Source organism: Ambystoma mexicanum, chromosome 2q (assembly GCF_040938575.1).
Source record: "Ambystoma mexicanum isolate Mex_15411 chromosome 2q, UKY_AmexF1_1, whole genome shotgun sequence".
Lineage (NCBI taxonomy): Eukaryota > Metazoa > Chordata > Amphibia > Caudata > Ambystomatidae > Ambystoma > Ambystoma mexicanum.
Genome location: NC_090924.1, coordinates 946979229 through 947001676, shown reverse-complemented (window position 1 = coordinate 947001676; position 22448 = coordinate 946979229). Strand labels below are relative to the sequence as shown.

General features: G+C 41.0%; 1 protein-coding gene across 1 annotated transcript in view; it reads left to right on the top strand.

Annotated features, from left to right (window-relative positions):
* The window catches only part of DNAH11 (dynein axonemal heavy chain 11), a 4227155-nt gene that overhangs the window by 1794415 nt on the left and 2410292 nt on the right, over window positions 1-22448 (top strand). Inside the window, exon 27 of the mRNA XM_069648254.1 lies at window positions 12502-12593. Within this exon, the coding sequence (XP_069504355.1) occupies window positions 12502-12593 (92 nt within the window). The remainder of the gene's footprint in view (window positions 1-12501; window positions 12594-22448) is intronic.

Here is a 22448-nt window from a genome sequence, read left to right as displayed (position 1 = left end):
TTAGGAGCTAGGGATTATTTCCCTGAATGTTCGTTTCACATGGCAACAACTACTCTTGTGCAAGAGAATCTTCACACCTTCCTGTTCCTCATTGTTTGATGATTTTTCCTGCACAAAGGATGTGTCAATAAATTCCTAATAGTAAAATGTCAAAATTTGCTGTTGATTTGCGCGTTACATCTGTTCGGCGTTATGGCTAATCCTTTCAAATATTAAAAATAGCTCCAGTGGCATGACTGGAGTTCGACTGGTGGGAAGCTACAGACTTACACACACCTCTCTAGCCTGTGTGAGAGGTCAGTAATGTGAGGTGGACAACTGCATGTAGTTTTATAAAAGGTAGAAATGTTTATTAAAGTAAATGTTTGCAAATAAATCCTTGCTTACCCTACTTTATCGAGGAATTCCCTACCTAGTCTAAGGGCTAAGGGAACAATCTCTAACATGGGTAAACTGGCCCTCACTCTATGCAACAAACATTCAAAGTAAATGATGAAGCAACAAAAGATAATAAACAATAATGAAACAGTGTTTGGATAACCTTTGCCTGTCCTGGGTAAAATAATTTCCCCAGGTTTCAAAGTCAGCTTCAAAATGTTCAAAGGAAGAGAAAAGTCTTGAACCAGTTCTTATCATTTACAAGTCAAAACAACAATTCATCAACCAAAAATCCACTGGGAACAATTCTCTGGTTTGGTGGAAAAGATTCCATTCCAATCGCTGTCGAAGAAACTAGCACCAATTTTAATCCTGGTTATCTTCTCTTCAAGATTATTTGCTCCAGTTCAAGAAAAAAGGTATACGACTTCTCCAGCTACAACTTTACAATGGTTTAAGTCTTCTGTAGTACATTTGGTATATTGGCAGGATGCTTGTTCTTTGGGTTTCTTTGGGTTTCTTCTTCCTTTACCACTCGTCTACTGTTGTTACTGTGAACAGAGTCACTTTTTTTCCACAGTATGCCACTACTTCAAAACCACTCCAATGTGACATCCACTGGCAACTTTTATACCATCACAGGTCAAGTATTTCTACCACTGGTTTGTACTTCAGAAATATCAAGGAGAGTCTGACAAGACACTTTGACCTCTTCAAGTAGGCAAGGCACCTTCCCTTTATTGACTTTCTAGAAGGGAGCAGCCTATTTGCCACTTCCCTCTGTCTAACTGCTGCAAGGATAACCTGCCCCTGCCCACAAGACGTACTTCCTTTCAACTTCATCAGTCTTTTAGCATTACAGCTTAACTTCTGGAAATTCTTCACAATGACCCAGCTCCCCTTACCCAGCTTTCTCACACTTCTTCTTCCCAAGTAATTATCCAGAAGCTGAAGTGCCACTCCTTAGCTTCAGTTAACAATGCCACACTTACATCTGAGGCCTCTGGACTGTTGACAACTTCACAGATTAGGTGGATGGGTTTAAACAGGACTTGTTTCACTATGAAAAGGGATCGCCTCTTGGCTTAGGTGTTGCATGTTCTCCTCTTCAGTATAATAACTTCTTGAAATAAAAAATGTCCATTCTGTATAATACAAGCTTCACTCTTCAAACTCAAAACATAATTAGGCACACGCAACCACTCTTTAAGACAGATTGTTTAATTTAAATTATCGACTGAAATTGTTTTCCCGTGTGGTATCAAGGAGGCCACTGCTTACTTCCCGCAGGAAACAAAATTGGTCACAGAGCTTCCTTTGATGTAGTTTCACTTGAAACTCTTGTAAAAACATTAAGTTAATGTCAGGACACGCGGCTACTGCGGTAATTTGAAAGAGCTCAACAATGGATGTAATGGATTTTACATTCAAGCAAATACTGCAGCCTTCAGAATAACCACACGTGCTAATTTCCATTATTAATAGACAGCCTAGAAATAACAAATCTACTTGCTTTCAACACTACGTGAGCCACTTTTGAGTTTACAGTTACCGGCAAGTCTTGTTGAGTGAATCTGAATGCCATGCTTCACTCACCGTCTTCAGGGACACTGCGGTTTCAGGTTGCTCTGCTTCTCCCGACTTCCCCGAGCTCTGCTGCTACTGTGTGCTCACTTGGGACCCACACCCTCCTTCAGCATGAGTGTCTCCGGTCCGGCCACCTTAATTGGGAGTCTCTTTCATACCTCAACCCTCGACTTGCCTTCTGCTTCAGGTCTTGGGTTACTGCATGGTCAAGGCTCTGCAATTAAAGCGACTCAGCTCGTATGGGGAAAACCTTACTTCCAGCATGTCTTCCTCTGCGCAGCATCTACAATACAGGTTTTGAAAACACAGGACCCTCTCAGAACTTGCCGGTGAAATTTGCTGTTTCCACATTTCGGAGTCTGTCTGTGCTCGCACTTCCTCGTGAATTGCCATCCTTATGCTTCTCCTCTTCAACCACTACTACCAGCCTTCCAACTCCTGCTCTAGCTGCTTCCTCCTCGCCTTTCCTGCTGGGGCCTTTCATGCCCCACAGGTTTGACAATTGAGTTCAGGTGTGTGCTATCAGTCTCAATTGCCTGACTCCTGAATTGGCTATTGGGCTTAATTGCCAGACTACTACATCTACATGTCTCTTCAGCCCTCTTCCTCATCTCAGTCCCTCTAGGATTCTGGGGCATGTAGTTTGTTTCATCAGTTAAGTTTTTCCACTACTTGATTACTGAAAAAGGTAGATTTAATTCCCTTCATTTTTTAACAGAGTGGCTGTGCGTTTTACCTTTTTTAGACGAAGATGGTTTAGAGAAGAAAACATTTCCACAATCCTTTGTAGTGCACCCTTGGAATTTAGGAGGGCATTTATTTTTAAATATCAAAAACTGTCTTTCTTTTGGTATAGTGTACTTTGCTGTTACAACCTTAGGGTTCACAACCTTAGATTTCATAAAATGACAATAAGGCATAACCTCTTTTGGTACAGTCGTAAGAATCTCCCTGTCAGAGGTAAAATACTGTGTCTCATCCCATTGAAAATCCTCCCTACCCTGGGCACTTTCTCCACCCAGGTGATCCTCCTACTGTACACCACCCCCAGGTTTGGGATCAGGCAGCGTCTGTCTTCACCTGGCCACCTGTGAGGAGACTTTAGAGAGGGTTTCAGTGAGGGATCCGCAGGATTGCTCACACCTGGAAGCCACCCATAAATGCTGGGGGAACAACCAGCATATTTAACAAGCTCTCCCTCTCCTAGGAATACTATCCTGACATTCAAATTCAATCTTTTGCATTCCAAAGAGATTTTGAGTTGTGGGAACACACCAATAGTTTGTGCCCCTAATGCTGATATTGTTCACGGAAAACTGAAACTCTGAAACACCTAGCCTTGTTTTGTGATACCCTGATGAATTTAAGATGCTTGTGTTTCAGTACATTTATTAGCAATGTCAGGTGCGAGCCCTGGGAAGGTTTTTGAGGGATGATACTTAGTGGTCACTCCATAGCATTGCTGATTTCCTTAACATTTTTGTACACTATTAACTTGAGTAGCCTATAAAGGAGTGATGATAGATTAGCAGGTCGGAATGTTCTTTGTTTAATGTATTGCACATTTCAATCTTGTATCTGTATATTGTATGATTGTTGTGTATAATGCACACATAATTTCACTTTTTATCAATACTATTTCAATAAGGTTTGTTTTTAACCAAAATCAGAAAAAAAAAGAAAAAAGAGTGTTTATGCATGGAGAGCCAACCAGCATGTTGTCGGAAGTTAGACGTGTGGCAGAGTCTGAATAGGTTAGAGAAAGAGCAGGTGGCAAAGTTGAAGACTTTGTCTAGAGGGTGGAAGTCATAGGTAGGAAGGCCATGGTTAAGGCTTGAGCAGCAGTCATGTTTGCTGAGTGGAGATTAGAGTGGTAAGAAAAGGACACATTTTCAGAATGTTGGGAAAGTTAATACAAACAGCAGAGGCAGAAGTAGTGATGAATTGTTGCAGTTGTAGGTCGCCAAGAACGATGGCCCAAAATTGCATACCTTGGGTGAGGGGCAAAAAGGTCAGGCAGGAATGATATAGGGGATGGATGCATTGGAAGCCGGTAGAAAGATGACTTGCATTTTTGAAGAGTTTAGCATGAGGCAGTGGCAAGCCATCAAGTGACAAATTGCAGTCACACAGTTCGTAATCCGTTTTGAGATTGCTGGGATGAAGGAGGGAAATGAAAAAAGAAAAGTTTGAGTGTCATCTGCAAAAAGGTGACAGTGAAAGCAAACAGCATGAGATATAGTATTCCTAGGGCAGATGTATAGTGGGTGAAGAGCAGAGGCCTAAGGACTGATTCTTGGGGGGTGACGACAGGGAGAGAGGTGGGGTCCGAGAAGGATCAACCTTCCAGGTAGGGGCGATACAGGAAAGAGAAGATTTGCGAAAGCCAAAGTCCTGCAGCATGAGGGGGAGAGAGGAGTGATTGACAGTGTTAAAAGTGACAGAAAGGTTCATAAGGATGAGTATACACGAGCATTTGGAGTGTTTTTCTATAGAGGGAAGGTTGGAGACATACAGCAGTGAAGTCCTGGTGGAGTGTTTACTACAGAAGTCAAATTGTAGTGGATCTGCAACGGCATTAGCCTCAAGGTATTTACTTATCTGGTTGAAAACCACAAGCTGAAGGACTTTTGATCATGGAGAAGCATAGAAACGACGCAATAGTTTTGCTGGAACATTTGGATTAGCAGAGGGTTTCTGCAATAAGGGTAAGAGAGTTGCAGATTTGAAAGAGGCAGGGAAAAGTCCAGCGGGGAGAGAAAGTTTAAAGAGCTCAAAAAGATATGGGCAAGTTAGATTATATTTTTGATGGACATTTGGGGAACAAAAAGTTCTATAGGAGCGCACAACAGGTTTTCACTGTGAAGGATGGGTGAGAAGAGAGGGTGGTTTCAGTTTTCATTGGCAGCATGCAAAATGCTGACAGTTGGGAATAGGCCCCGTACATTGTTCAATCTTCTGTCATGGAGGGTAACATGTAGTGTGCATTTGATGTGATGGAGATTTATACAAAATAAATACAAACACTACTGAATTGAATGTCAATATGAATCTAGCTACATGAAGTAGAAGCCACATATGTAAGACTTTGAAGAGGATGCCAGGTGAGATTTTAAAACAGTCTACTGTGACTGTGTACATAGTTTGCTAGTTCTGTGAATTTTCCATCTTTTCATTTATTGCCTGTGTTCTCTAAATCAGCTGTTTATATGTTTGCAATTTTAGAAAAGCATATTGGAGTAGCTAATGACACTGACCATAGAAATGCACCACAGCAAATTGTTGAGTTGAAATTAGTTGGAATGTAAATTAGAGCAAGTCACCTGAGAATGTATGGTTGCATTTGTTTTAATGAGTAGAGTCAAAGCTCAAGAACATTCCTTTCCCTCCCCATAATCTAAATCTCGGAGTCAACAAGGGTTGAAAGCCATAGGTTCTGAACAACTTCATTCAGACCAATAGGCCCACCTTCCCTATGACTTGGAGTCAACAGTCAAGGCATCCACAGATCCGGCCAGGACACACCAAACACATTCTGGCCATAGGAGACATGTATTCAGGCAAATTTAGGATTCAGTATAGAAAACATGCACTTAATTCAATGTGACCACCTTCCCAGTTCCCTACGGGGACAAGAGTCAAGATAACACATGGACCAGTAAGACACTGGGAGACGCACTCCTTCATTCACCAACAATACCAGATTTGTGAACATATGCAATACCACTATTCCAATTAGATTAGAAACTCTGATGCCTTCTTGTTTAATATATGCTGGCATTAAGCGACAAATTATAATAAACTAATGTAAATAAAGAAAGTGTAGAGAATTTTTGTTGTTGTATTTGAGTTTGTTATAGAAATGCGCAGGTTAAATTATTGACAAAGGTGATATTTACCTTCCAGCATGCCTGTGACAGCAGCACAATAGATCTGCTGGCCAGTCCCCCTGACAAAACTTTTGTATGAATGGCTCCGAGAAAACACGCCAGTGCTGAGAGCACTTTTTACAATAAATGCTCTTAAAAGGTCAGTCACTGTGAAATGCTAAAAAAAGAAAAACATGTCTGCACCTGATTGAGGGATAGAAATGCAAGTGGAACTACAGTGGTTCATGAATCTGTTGTTCAACCTAAAAGAAATAAAGCGTAAGAAGGACAGGAATTGATCTATCATGCAATTTGAATCTCGCTGCAGCTCTTCCAAACAGGCACAGTTGAATGTATTTGTTTTCTGCGCATTTAAATCACATCCAATTAATTAATATGGGATGCACTTTTCAATGCATAGAAGTGTCCCCTGATTTGTGCAAATGCATAAAGGAGGTAAACAATGGACCCTTTCAAATGCCATTTTAGTTTACGGCACATATGTTTTGGCACAAATGGTGACATCTGCAAGTGCATCTCAGAATCTCACAATACTTTGGGTTATTTGCCCCATTTGTTTACACAGTTCTGAGAGAAGAATATCATTGTGTGTACCTCCTCGTTAGGCATTTATTCTAAAACCATCTTGACAAAGCAATGCTCTTCTAAGGCAGGGACTGGACCTCCCAAAACATGCTGTGAGACGTCCGGAATTAAACTCGGACACAAGTCAGATATGATTTTGGTTAAAGACTTTTATTGAAAATAAAAGGGGTTGGGAAAATGCCTCTCTGACCCTGCTCTAAGAGGAATTTCCCTACCTAAACTAAACCGAAACTAAGCCTCTTACTATGTCAGAATGTCCACAACAAAACTGTCCCATGTCCAAAGTTCTGTTCTGACTCTCACACTGAAACTAAACTCTTAGGTGAAATGTGAAATGGCTTTAACCTTGCATGGTTTATCTAAGTGTTCACAAAAGAAGAATAAATGGCTCCAACATGCAAGTTCTTTGTGGATAAAGGTCCTTCCTCCAAAGGGTTGTTCCCTTCACATGGATTCCTCTTTACTCTCTGATGTTTCACATACAATAGTTCTGTGTGTCTTTCTTGGTCCACAACATTATTGACATACACGCTTGCCTGACATTCAGAACTCCAATTTTATTTTCCTGACAGGGTTTTTGCTTCTTCTCTCCTGCTTATCACAATCCATTGTTTTAGTCCTGATGTTTCTTCTCAGGACCTCTTTGTTTCTAATCAACACAATACTTTTCTCCGTCCTGAGGTTTCTTTTCGGGACCTTTTTATTTCTAATCAACACAATCCTTTTCTATGTCCTGAGGTTTCTTTTCAGGAACTCTTTATTGCACACAGGTATAGTTGCCTGTTATATTTTTCTGCCAGTGTGTCTTGCTTTACCACAATTGTAATTGCCTGGTATACTCTCCTGCCAGGGCTTCTTGTATTCTCACACTTATAATTGCCTGGTGTACTCTCCTGCCTGACTTCTTGCATTCACACAATTGTAATTGCCTACTATTCTCTCCTGCCCGGGTTTTCATCACACAATGTCTCTGGGGTCATATACCCACCAATGAAAGGGGGATGGGTCTATGGGCCTTTTACCATGATAACTTCATCATTTGTTCACAGATCAGCTGCGAGTTTCCAACTCGCACAAAGTCTGACTTTATTCTCTCAGGTTTCTTTTCATAAGCAGTCGCCTCAATGACCATTCAATATTCGACTTGTATTCCTCATTAGGCTTTCATGCTTTCTTTCACCTTTTATATTTGTGTGTGAGTGGGTCAGCGACCCCTTTCCTGTTACGCCTCTCTCTTGGCTGGGTTTTCCTATTCCCAGCTCCCCTATTCTGGTTCTCCGCTGTCAATAGTGGTGCACAGTTAATTTTACCAGCACCCGTCTGGCTTCCCAATCCCTCTACTTGGCTCACTAGGGTTTATTGGCATCCCCGACATCCCTTGTCCTCACCTGCTGGTGCTGCTGTCAGTTGAATGGTTCTGGGAGTCTTTCACCAGCTCTCTGTGTCTTGCAGCACCTTGCTACTCCAGATACAATGACCGAGAGTGTGCTGCGGCTCCACTTTTTGGGCTGCTTACTCCAACATGCCTTTGGTTTCTCGCAGCCCCCAGCATCCTTTCCATGACCCAGCTGACATTGAGTGAACAGCTCTCTCCCGGGCTTTTTTCCTCTTCAGCTGTTGAATGTCCCGGAACTATATACACATGAGTGAATGATGATGGGTACTCACGTGTTTGCTATGTGAATGTTGTGTGAATGTGTTTGTGAGTGTGTGTTTGTGCTGGTCTGTGTTGCTGATTTTGGGAGTATGGGGAAGAGGGTTGTACAACAAAGGCATTTTAAAAATTCCTTTGTTGCACAAAACCCCTCCTCACCAGCCAGAATCAGTTTTGCTTCTGAGGTGCTGTGAGGTCTAGGCGGTATGGATGGTATTTTTGTTACTGACATATATCACAGATGTCCAGTAAAAAATACCATGCTTTCCCCCTGGGCCGCTCGGCACCTCATTTACACACACAATCATGTTGAATATGTGTGGTGCCCAGGGAACAGAGATGGTATTTTTTACTGGATATTAATGAAAGATATCCAGTACAAAATGCCATGCCTACCAACTGGGCCCCCATAGCTTAGCACACGACACACACATAATGTTATGTTATGTTATGTTAATGGATTTGTATCATGCCAAAGGCATCCAGGTGCTCTAACAGAAATGGTCATGTACTATCAGAGTTCTTGTGTTACTCAAACAATCTTGTTTTCAGGACCTTCCTGAACGCCAGGTGATTTTCATCCTTGCAAATATTTTCCGGTAGGTCATTCCAAGCGCGTGCTGCTAGAGCATGAATCACACAACTGTTTCCAAAGGCTCTTTTTATGCTATCAACTTCTAGACAGCAAGCCTTGGCGGATCGAAGATTTCTTTTAGGACGATAAACATTCAGCCTGTCCTTAAGATCATTGCAGCATTTCCAAAGACACATCTATGGCAGATAGTCAGCAACTTAAACTGGATCCTTGCTGAGACAGGCAACCAGTTCAGATTTCACCGAACCGCAGAAGTAGGTTGAGCATGACTCATTTGGTGTACAATGCATACTGCAGCATTCTGTAATTTTTGCAGTTTCTGGACATCTTCCTTGTTCGCCCCACCAAGGAAGGCATTACAATAGTCCACTCCTGGGAGAATCACCGCTCTGACCAATTTTACATGATTTTCCTTTGAAACCAAAGGGGCAACATGGCGTAACACTTTAAGATGTTAATTCATGTTTTTCACTATTGCCTCAACATGGGCACCACTGTTTAAGCTGGCCTCCAGGTAGGTGCCAAAGATTTTCACCTTGGACATGACTGCTATCTGGCTACCATCAATCATAAAACTTGCAAAAGCCGGACTCAACCTTTCTCTGGCGTGCCAAGACCCATAGATCATGAGATCGTTCTTCGCTGCATTTATACACAACCAGTTAGTTGTCATCCAACCCTTAATGGTTAGATAGACTAAATCCAGCTTTCCCTGGTCGATTTCACGATTACCACTGATCTCAAGTGCCAGCTGGAAATCGTCTGCGTAATTAGAGAAAAAGAAACCCACATTTTCCAAGTCCATACATAGAGGGATAATATATATATATTAAAAAGCAAGGGGGAAAGGCATGCCCCCTTAGGGACTCCACAGGTATTGATTTCAAAATCAGAGGCATTTCACCCCAGTGAACTCTTGAGCGATGACCCTTGAGAAATGATTTTAGCCATTTAATAGCCTCTACTGAAAGCCCTCCCCCCCCCGGTGGCCATCTGATCCAGCAGAATCTTGTGATCGAGCAAATCGAAAGCCGCCGATAAGTCTAACAATACCAGCAGCCCCGATTTACACGACTGTATCCTGGATAACATATGAGTCTGTAAATCCAGTAATGCACTCTCAGTGCCATGGAAGCTGCGAAAACCAGATTGTTTTTTATGCAGAATGCCTGCACCTGAAATCGGAGATTGTAGTTGCACAGTAGCAACTTTATCAATCAGTTTCAAGAAGAAAAGGCTATTTGTAATTGACCTGAGATTTGCAGCGTCATTTGGATCAGAACCCACCTTCTTTAACAGTGGAATAACCGCCACATCTTTTATAGACTGTGGAATCACACCTGTACGAAATGAGGCATTAACAAACCTTCATAGAAACGGTGCAAGGATTTCCTTTTGCTCCAGAATTATCTTGGAGTGTAAGAGTTCTCCTGGGCAACTAGTGCGGTGCATGGTTTTAAGAATATTATGAATTTCTACCGTGTCATCCTTGTGAACCTGAAACCCACAGGGCGTTCCCCTGACTCTGGGGTTCCACCTTGGCATTTACATTGCTCTTGTCCTTGTTTTCCTTACTGTTGTTTGAAATTGCGGCTGTAGGATATAATTCCTGCCTAGTTAGCCATTCCCTGATCTTTTTTTGTGCTTGCTGTAATTTGTCAGAGAAGGCTTTTTGAACTCTTATATTATACAGTCATCATTGGTGGGTTTGATAAAAGGGTCCGTGACTGTAGGTTTTTCCCAGGATCTGAAAAGATGGAAAAGTTCTTTAGTTTGGTTTCCGGCCTGATTTATTTGGCCATTATAAAAGCTACATTTGGCTTCTATAATCATGACCTTATACTCTGTTTCCTTGAGTTTCCATGCTACATAATCACATTGATTGTGTGTGTGTGTTAGGATCTGGGGGCCCAGGGGACAGGCGTGGTATTTGTTTTGCTAGGAGTCTGTGTCCAGTAAAAAATACCATGGCTGTACCTTGAGACCCCATAGTGAGACACACATCTGCCCCCAGCACCTCCCAGCACCTCACACTCACACTTAATCACATTCATAATTAATGTGATTATGTCTGAGTGTGAGGTGCTGGCCCACCATAGGACAGATGATGGATGATGAAGCATGCTTGATAATAAGTGCTATTATTTTGCTAGACTGGGATTTTAATGCATCCAGTCTAGCCATTTCTTACTGTGGCATGAACCTTTGTACTGGGCATATTTGATTAAGCAAGCATGATAAGTGTTATTATGTAGCTAGACTGGCATTTCAATGGAGCCAGTGTAGCCATTTCCTATTGTGGTCTGACATTTTTTATGGGGCATCTTTGGAAAAGCAAGCATGATAAGTGTTATTATGAAGCAAGACTGGCATGGTTAGGCAACCGTTCTGCCCATTTCTTACTGTGGCATGTCTTCAGCATCTTTGATAACGCAAGCATGATAAGTGTTATAATGTAGCTAGACTGGAATTTTGGCGCACCCAGTTAGGACATGTTTTCATACTATGGCATGCATTTTTAATGTTAAATCCAACTGGAGTATGTTCTTACATGGGGATATTTTCATATATTGGCAGAAGACACATGGACATGTGTTCTTATAGTATCATTACTGGCAGCTGCCACTGGTTCTGTGGTTAATCGAAGCCTGTGCCCTCAACTGTTCTAGCAATCATGCTTCTGCTCTTGACCTACAAGACTGATACCAAAATGTAACCACACATTACCTACTTATACTATGTTATTACCCAGAACCACCAAAAACACGATTCAGCAGAAAACCCCCAAATTAGCATTCTTTTAATAAACATTTCATATTTCTGAACGTTAATAGGGAAGTGAGTGCAAACATTTACATCTACTTCTAAGTGCCATCTAAATCTTTGAACATATTATTTGAAGGCTACTTAGGGCATGATCCTGAGCTTGTGCTAGATATAGTGTGGAAAGCCGATATTCTCCCCTCCAGTTTCCCGCATCATCATAATGAGGGACTGATTCTGAGGTGCATGTTAAATAAGAAAATTGCTGTGTCTCAGCAGAAAGACACTTTTCCATGATGCAAAGGATTCTGAGCTAACCTTAGACTGGTGGTTATACATAAAGTCGGCCATTCCTGGAAAGACATGATTTACTGGCACTCTGGGGTTAGCTCAGCACCCTTTGCATCATGGTAAAGTGTATTTCTGCTGAGACAGGGCATTTTTCTTATGTAACATACACCATAGAATCAGCCCCTGGGGGGGGGTTTAGAGGGTTTTCCGGTACAAACAAAAGGTATGATGTGGAAATAACGATTCCTGTCCCATTTTATCAACAATAAATGCCACCCTCTACCTTTCACATCCTTTGAACATGGGCTAATTGATGAATAGCTCAGAAATGTAATTATGTTGTTTTTCGTTTTTTTCCCAACGGATTATTTTGTTTTTCATAAAAGAAGACCATTTCCCCACAGGGCTGACACAGCCTGTCTTTTGTAAATTGTCAAAAGCACCCATGTGTTGAGTAATGGTGCTACAAGGGTGCTTTCATTTGTGCAGCATGCTCTGTAAATAGAAAGTTGCAACATTAGTATTATAGTTTACATATTTGAATTATTGTTCATCACTATAGATTGAGTTTTCACACATAATATGAATGTATTGACCACTTTGGAAGATAGAATGCGTTATTTCTAGTTAGTGAAGAAATAGAAAGCATAGTAGCACTGCACTGTTATCAGTGCTAGATTCATTCTTGTTCTATCAATTATGTATATTCCATGCTTCTGATTAAAGTGCATCAACTCACACTCTGTTAATTCATACAGGAATTAATGTATGAAACAGCAAAAATAAAAAATGTGCTAGAAGCAACAACAAGACCTGGTCTTTATGAAAAACTCGAAGCTCTCCTGCACAGGTAAGAGCATGTATTTTATGAATGTTTCTAACTGCCTATACTCAATTGTAATTTGAACTGTGTAAGAGGCTTTGTCTTCCGGGCTATTAACTAATTTAGCTGTATTTTAGTACCATGGTATTTTGGCGGTACTTTAGTGGTAAATTGGCCTTACTTCATTTGGTGGCAATTTAGTATTACCCTATTCTGGCAGTAGTTTAGTATTATCTTATCTTGGTGGTAATTTAGTTAGGTTACTTTGGTGGTAGTTTTTAGTGATATCGTATTTTTGTGGCATAGTGGTGAGCATACCTTCTATAATGCTGTCCTATGATAAGACAAACCTTCCCTCTTTATAATTATGACACACTTTGGGCTGACAGTAAACAACCCCCAGGCTTATTACACTTTTAGGGAACCCAGTAATACCATAGATAATGTCACTTTTTTGCATGTATCTCATGTCAGTGGTTTATTTATACTAAAGACATTGGTGCCTTAAAGGGCACTGCTTCCCTTCTAGCATGCAAGGAAGCACATTCACAAACACACAACTTTCTACTTGCATATGTATACTTTTCCTTGTTTTCCTAAATGTACCTTCCTGCGTAACAAAAACAGTAAATATTGTATCACTGTGAGCCCCCTTGGAAATTTCCCCACTGAAACAGTGATCATCAGATGCATGAAATGAAACACAAAAACTGCACACCAGCCTCATTTCTGTTACTGCAGCTATTATGATTACTCTCTCTGAACTCAGCAATGTACAATCAGAAATAAAATGTTACATTTCATGATATCACAGTCCTGGTTTCTTACCAATGGCGTACAGAGCTTCGACCCTCTAAGAGATAAAATACAAACACATGGCAAATTATGGAAAATATTTTTCAACGTGGTATGCAGTTCTCTCTAAACATGTGCAAAAAGAAAGAAGCAAACATATGACATTTGGTTTTAAAATAGATCCCTAGGCTGACTGATAATAAATTTCACACATTCCACGTGGTCCTCAATTTAAACAGCACTTACAATGATCGGCGAGGTTCCTGTGTCTTGCCTGGTTTATCTCTTTCTGCCGTGGCTATCTGTGCAGCAGTACAACAGCCTTCGCACTGGCCTGGGAATACTTCAAAGCCAGGGCACCACCTCCCCCAGCACTGTCTTCAGATTGCAGCCCAGGAGCCCAGCACCGGATCGTGACACAGGCAAGAAGCAGAATCCCAGAATGACAAACTACGCCTCTCAGCTCAGTTCCCTATATCCTAACCCCTTGTCAATCAAGAGCAACCCTGCCTCTCTCCTAATGTGCCTGACACCTCCTAAGCTTCTACCAATCACATTTTGTAGTATCTGCTTTTAAAAATACTGCTATACATCCCTACAACTGGCAAATCTCTTATTTTATCAGATAAGCTAATACATCCGTTGTTTTCTATAGTTGGGTAAACACAAGTTGTGCTGTGCTTGTCCAACAGGGCGAAGTTGGTTTAAGAATAATGCATATAGGACTATAATGTTTCTACTTGTGTTGCAAGCCGTGGTGTTGTAGGGAAAGGGTGAGTCTCAAGAAGACTCCAGAAAACGGAGAAGCCACCTTTTGCCCCTAACTTATCAACCTCAGAATTTTGTCTGGAATGCCCCATTCACAATCTACAGAGAGCATTGGAGGGTTTGATTACTACGCTAGTGCAAAATCCTGTGTACATGGGCCAAAGGTGTGTTGGGTGGAGGTTTCCCATCATTGTTTTTGCTAAATTTCTATTGAGTGGCTTAAACAAATGAATTTCTTATTATGTTTTTTTATGTATATATTTTCTTAGTCTATGCAACTTGAGGTATGCTGTCAAAGTGGTATCCCTGTCTTGGGTCTTTTCTGCAGCTAATTGTATGTTATCATTGTTGAAATATACACATTTTGTTCACCTAGAAAATGAACTTGAAATCTTATTATTGTATGCATAAGGCAACAGCTCCCTCTAGCGGTGATAACTGGCAAAGCGGGCAGTCTCTACTGAGCAACTTGAAGTCTCATTGTTGTATGCGTAAGACAACAGCTCCCAGTAGCGATGGTAGCAGGTGAAGCAGGTGCATGATGGCTTTCGACAAACATACACCTGACCTTTTTTTTTATATATTATTATATGATAATAACTAACACCTTCTCTTATTGTTAGATCCACAAGCACTATACTGCCAAAAATGCAAAATTCCCAAATATGTGTTTATTTATTTTATTTTTGCATTCATAGTACCACACAAAACCCTCAGGTATCTATGTGCTAGTTGAAATAAGTGCAAAATGACAAAATGCAGAGTACAATACCGTGCAAAAGTGGTTACAAAGTATTTGTGTATTTTAAATGCATACTCCAGTAAAACCAAGCCTCATGGAGGCGTCCAAATTCATAAGTGCAGGTAAGCATAAAGACAAAGTAGGTGTGGGTGTACAGTCTGGCAAAGCCACGACTCATGGTATGTGGGGCTACTTCAGGTGTACAGGAAAGCATAAAAGCATAGATAATGAGTGATAGCTAGGCAGTTACAGGTTATTGAGTTGCATTGACTGAAAGGTAACAAGGGAGTTATATGTTATCCAGTTAAGCTGATTAAAAAGTGGCAATGGTGGGTTAGAAACAGGTGAAGCCGATCTGCAGGTAAACAACCTAAATGCCATACCCCACTTGCCAGGACCACATTAATCCAGCCAGAATTGGAACAGGAAAGCTGTGATTTTCCCAGCACAAACTGGAAAAGCCTCACCCCAAAAGGCAAGGCAGGGAGCTACATCTGCTGCACCATACGTTGGAATTAGGTCTCGGAGAGTAAAACAAAAAGAAATATGGGGTTGATAGTGCATTTGATGGACGTTAGTGAGGTCTGATGTAGTCTATTAGTGTTTCCCGTATTCAAAGATCGAAAAATCTGTTTTCTTTTAATAGGTGATCTGAGGTTGAAATACATTATTAAGCAAATCAGAACAGCTGGTCCTTGTTTATTAAAGTTGCTTGAGGAAGTGTTTTGTCTGGATTAAGAATTTTAGGTGCTTGCATGCTATATTATAATATTTATAAAGAAATCTTTTGCCAGATAGGGATGACCTCAAGAAGGTAACTTATAGCTGCGGTGGGGCATATCCACTAGATTTTCATTTGTTTTCTAAAACAGTATTGTCTTGAGGGACCTCTAAAGATCAAGGAAAGGAATTCCACATTCTTGGGGCCAAAAGCAAAAAGGTGTGGCTCCCTTTGCAGACCTGTAGGATATTTGACTGGCAAGCTTCAATTGCCTGAATCCGACCTGTCTCCCCCATCTGGTTTTCTAACCGTTCAACCTACATTTTCCTCCACAACAAGTCACAGGCTCACTTTCATCTTGATCTCGTTACATCTCTCTCTCTACTCTACACAACACTGCTCTACACGGGAAATGCTACTTGTATGCTTGCCATGCAGGCAGTGAAAATGGGCCTGGCACACTTATCACTACCACCGATGGGTGCCCTATTTTATCAGATTCTTTCACACGCATGCAGTGTTCAGCGCTCACTCTGCAGTTCATACTCTGTATCGCTGCATCCAAAATGCATGAGGAAACCTACTAGCCCACCACTGTTGACTGTACCACCATCAATCTTCAAACACCAGTTCCCTCCTCTTCAACACTACTGCTACCCAGGGCTACAGGGTCCATCTTGTGCTTCACATTTAGTAGGAACAGGAGAAGCAAAGAATCACTGAGGGCAGGTTTTAGGACACTCATTGTGGCATGATTTCTATTGACCGAAGTAGCAGAGATACAGCAAGGCAAGAGATATCAATCACCAGACAATGTCTGTCTCATTAATTGAGTATGAGAAACGTGCCATAACATGACACAAGGAAGCAGGAGGAGGAGCAAGACATTTCTAATTGTGGCTTGTGAGTCACACAAGCATGATCTTTGTGGCAGGAAGTAAATTCAGTGGGACGGAAGAAAAGTCAACAACAGTCGGTGTCCATCTCATGAAGTCAGTGAGGAAGAAATGTGCCATTGAGTGACACTTGGGAAGAAGAGTAGAGAATATCTGAGGGCAGCTTATGTGTAACTCAAACAGCGGAGATTTAGAGACAGAGGTGGGATATATCAGTCAGCATCCATCTGGTGAAGTTCTTGTGTCAGAATCACAATTGCATGATTTGTGTTGGAGGAAATAGCAAAGATTCAGTAACGGAAGTGGACAATATCACCAATCCAGTCCAGGTCTGTCTCATGAAGTGAGGGGACGACAGGCATGCCAGTGGGTGTCACTTCAGAGCAAGAGGAGCAGAGCATCCATGAGGGAAGCTTGTGTGACACTCACATTTGTTTTTTGAGAGATATTAGCATTCATTCAATCACGAGATACAAGTCTGTGGTCATCTCATGAAGTGAGTGCATGAGAAACGTTCCATCGCGTGGCAATTTGGACTAACGGGTTGGACTTACCGGTATATAATACCATTGGCGCTCGGCCATTGACCCAAGATCTAGCCAACTATATTGGCATCAATATTCTCAATACAAAAAGACAAACAGCTGTGTGGAAAATAGTGGGTTGTTTCTGCTGCCAATATTCAATATGAAATCTTTGCTATCTCAATGGAGCTTTCCACTTCAGTAGCTTATTCCAATGGCTTACAGCACCACTGTTGAGTGTAATAAGGTGGCTTCAATTTTATTTAATAAACATTTGGAATATTCAGGATGTCATAAATCGTAACCTCTGAATTTTCTTATATATATATACCGAGCTGAAAGAAATGACCTTCAGAACCCTCTGTCAGAATTCTTATTAGTCATAATACAAGACATTATTTAATGGACTCAAAGTCTGTGTCTCTGATGGTCCTCTGTCCAGTGAGGATTGTTCATTATAAAACAAATCTCTACTCTTGCTCCATTGGTAGCCCACATAACTAATAGATCTTTCATAGTGGGGACAGCCCCCTCTAAGTTTAAACAAGCCCTCATAAAGTCTCTTCTAAGGTAAGAATGCCTGTTCTTGAAACCTCTGATCCAACCTCCCAATTGCTCTCATTTGGAGCCCAATTAGCAAAGAAAATAGTGGAAAAGCATTTGTAGGCTTATCATACCATATGATAAAAAGTTCAGATGTATGTTTGTCCGAAGTCATCCTGCCTGCTTCATCTGTTATCACAGCTAGAGGGAGCTGTTGCCTTGCACATACCACAATAAGACTTCAAATTCATCTTCCAGGTGAACACAATAGGCCTCATCACGACTTTGGTGGTAACCCTTAAATCTGGTGGTAGCGATATTACCGCCGGATTTACAGTTCCGCCAAATCAGGACTTCAGCGAATTTCGCCCCAGCTCTTAGCTGGGGGGAAATCCGCCGAAAATTTGCACTGATACCGCCGGGGAGTTCGGCGGTAGGGCTAATACCGCCAGCGGTAATACCGCCGGCGTTACCGCCCAAGTCGTGATGAGGCCCAATGTATGTCAACCATGATAATATACAATTAGCTGCAGAAAAGGCCAAATAGAGGGATACCACTTTAACAGCATACTTCGAGTTGCATACACTAAGAAAATATATATATTTAAAAAAAACATATAAACAGAAAATCATTTGATTAAGCACTATTTCTCAATATTTCTATGTATTATGTAATTATTCATTGTAATATTTCTCGGTATGTAGAAGTATGTAGAAGTATATTAAATAATATTCTTCATGTATTTTTAAAACTTTGACTTCAATTTACTTTATTTAATGATCTCTTGTCTATTTCAAATCATGCTGCATGTGAGTTGTATTACTCTCTCATCGCTCAACATGATTTATTTGAGTCCAGACCCTGTAAGTGGAATCCAAGACAATGAGAAGCAGACACAACAATTGGCCGTATACACTATGTCAATTGGCCATATGCACTATGTTGAACTTTCAACGGGCTCTGTGAGATTGTGTTTGAGGTTAAAACTCCTCCACTTAAAAGGAGAAAGATACTTTACAAAATACATTTTTATGTCTATGAACATAATTTACATTAAAATACATTACACTCTGAACATTTCCACTGTTACCCACATTATCCTGTGTACACACGCTTTTCCTATAGTGTGAAATATTCAAATACAGCAGGTGGGTTTTTGCCTCTCCAGGGGCAAAGAACTAGTTCTTCTATCAGAATTAGACAACTTCAGAAGGGCATCTTGACTGCTACATCAAACTGTGATGTGTATTTAGCACTGTCAAACATAGACTTCTTTGAGATCAGCAGGCTTAAGCTAGAATTCTCTGACCAATCTAAAACTATTGCTATGGCTTTTATGTATCTTATTCACATCCTATAATGTGTGTGATCCTGCAGGGAACAACCCTGTTTTCTCTCCTTTTTAATATTTTTATTTCAGTAAACTGATCAGGAATTCTGTTACTCCAATGATGATGAAATCCAGATTCCGAACAGTCTGGAGGATGACAATTGTACGGTGCAGATGCATATACAGGTACCACCAACTGCCCCTACTTGGATAAATATACAAGTACCAATTCCTGCCCACCCTTCACCAGTACCAGACAGATGAGAAACAATACAAGCTGAGACAGCCTTTCCGCTGCATGAATATAGGGGTGAGAGACAAGACAAACTAAGACAGTTCTATTAAATCAGATTTTAAGAGAGACTACTTTGAATAGCATGCTTCAATTAGCCAATGTAAATGCTTCTACATAAAGAATCAGTTAGGCTGTGCGACACAAGTAGGGATTATAGTTAGTAGAAAGTACTGTAGCATGCTGTAAATAGCATAGAAGGGAGGAGGATTCCAGGAAAGGGACTGAATACCCCTATATGATAGATGGAATTTTAGGTAGGGGTAGATGCAGAATACATGGTCAGGGAAATCATCGTATGCCAGAGGCACAGAATGAATGTAAAATAAGCAAACAGACAAATATAGGTTTCTAATATGGAGGCAGGAACCGCTGAAGTACAGCCATTTTCTTATAGCACAGAGGCTGCAGCATGCCTACATGCTAGTAATGCCTCAGACAAGAAATGGAATTCATGAACACACATTTAATTTAGAAGTCTTGAAGCTGCCCAAACAGTAGTTTGCAGCAAGCGCCAAGGTCAGATGCATGAAAGGGAGTAGCCGACGTGCAGAACACAGAGGTGAGATAATTGTTCCAAGGATGAGAAGCAGTAGACTTCCAAGCTAATCAAATTATAATAAAAGCATAAACAGCCATTGTCCAAGTGCATAAAATCAGTTTGCCAAAGGACTTTATCATGGATAGTTGAATGAAGTCTCTAGTTACCATAAAGATCACAACATGTACATCAGAACTAGCTAAACTCCCAGTAGTTAGGAAGAGATTAATTTTCCAACACAGTCCCCTAACACCTGACATAAAAAACACAAGCTATTCATTATAATCCAAGAACAGATAAAATACCTGCTGAATCTCTGTAGCGCAACTTGAGAAACCTGAAGGTGCTCTCACAACCACTCTCCATGGATCTTCTATTCAGGTGGCCAGGGAAGGGCCATCACTTTTGGATCTTGTCCCTGGTGGTGGACAAGTAAATGAGGATTGCCTGGATGGAAGGACTTTAGCACCGGAGGGCGAGGCATGGTATCCCCCGTTCCTAATACTGACCTACGCTACCCTTCCTCAGCCTTTATGGGTTAGCTACAATCTCAACCCATACTTCCTCATTCACCCCTGCCTAGTACTGAGATGAAGAAGAGGAGACTAGGATTAATGCACACTTCCTGTGTGAAATACTACTCTGGTACTAGGATTAAGAAGAGGGGTATGCAGGCGTCCACTACTGAAGGACAGGCTGAACAGAAAGTACTGCTTGAATGAAATTACGCTGTATTGAATATCTAGCTGAACGAAAAGTACTGTTTGAATGGAGGTGCGGATTATTGAATACCGAATGAAATGGCAGGTACTGTTTGAATTAAGCAAGGAATATGAAATATCAAATGATAATTGTTAAAGAAACTGACAAGGAGTGTAAGACTGGGTGCAAGCAGCACTGTGAACAGAACAATAGCAAATAGGTTCATAAACCAAAGTGGGAAACGCCTTATACATTTATGGACAAATCAAAAGACTGATATACAAGACAGCAATTGAAGGGAGTATATGAGGGATAAACCAGAAGTCTGAAGCAGAAGAGGCTGTGAAGAAGCTCATCAAGGCTAAGGGGGAAATTATTTATTTATTTATTTATTTATTTATTCGCATTTGTTAAGCGCACAGGCAGCCCATAGGGCATCGTGGCGCTGGTTACAGATATGAACATGACTTGTTATACATACCGAGAAGTCATAACTTAGTTGCAATAGAAAAGTTTACAGATATGAACATGACTTGTTATACATACATAGAGGTCATAACTTAGTTGCAAGAGAAAAGTAGTAGCTATAGGTGTATAGCTATAGGTGAGGAGGAGAAGAGAGGAGAGGGTGAGCATACACATGTTGGGGGAATTAGTTGAACAAGGTGGTTTTCAGTTTTTTTCGGAAGGTGGTGAGAGAGGTTTCTGCTCTGAGCGTGCTAGGTAATGCGTTCCATAGTTTAGGTGCGATGTAGGGGAAGCTTATTCCACCTGCTTTAGCTCGCTTGATGCGTGGGACCCTAAGTTGGTTAGTGTGGCATTGTCTCATTGGCCTATTGGTGTGAGATCTAACTAGCGTGTCGGACAGGTATGAAGGTGCAGTCAGGTTAATACATTTGTGTGCGGTGGTAAGTATTTTGAATGTAATAATTATGGTTGTGAGACCATTGATGGGTGGACTGTGTGGTCTGAACTGCTCCTAGACCTGGGAGCCCACAATAATGACGAGCAAGAGACTTTGTGAATGAACCATAGAGAAGTGACAATTGAATGCTGAAGCAAGCTAAAAGGCGGGTCAAGCCGACCCATTGTTTTCTTACAAGGAACATTAAGGAAGTACAAGTCATTTGAGTACTACAGTTACATCTTGGGGAAGTGAATCCTGAGAACTTAAAGAACTGAGAAACACTGTCTTGGGGAAGGGAGTCTCAAGACCCCTTTTGTGTAAACTGTTCTAGATTAACCATGGTGAAGGAAACCTCAAGATTTGGCAGAACATCGGTAAGATAAGCAGCTATTGGAACTGTATTTAACTTGTGAAAGAATTTACGCTGCAAACTGCCTTGATACGTCATCGCGTCTGATAATAAATGGTGAAGCTAACAGTATATATTTTGTCTGGATAAGTCATGCATTTTTAGCATCCCCATATTGTGAAGGCAATCCATTCACTAAAACAGTCCATAGCGTACCACGCCAAAAATACATCTTCTTTGGGTTACAGCAATGTTTGATTATATCAGGAGTTTGTTTACATTAGACGTCACGCGCACTCACGCGTGACGTCATCGCGTAAAAGACACGTTTTCCCGTGATTCCTCCGCAAACGGCATTCTGCCAAATGGAAACGCGGACCACATGGGATAGATCCCACTAATACTCGCTACTGAATAAGGTAAACTATAACAAGGCAATAAATGGTATATTGTGCATTATAGGTAGATCTCCCGGGGGTTAAGAATATGATGACTGATGACATCAGTTGAAATACGATCTAACACACTACAATGGGCATTGGGTTCTATAGTTTGAGGAGGAGGTTACTAATAAGGATGAAGACCTGGCATCGAAAACTTCAGTTGCAATAAGATCACACAATTTTTCGAACAATTTTTGATAATGGTTTAAGAAAATATTACAGAATACATTGTTTTATTATTTCACTACATCTAAAGGTGACAGAAGCTATTGACAGCTGTGAATTTTGCCTTGGGCTTTTGGAAGCCACAAATAATCTGGTCTAAGGA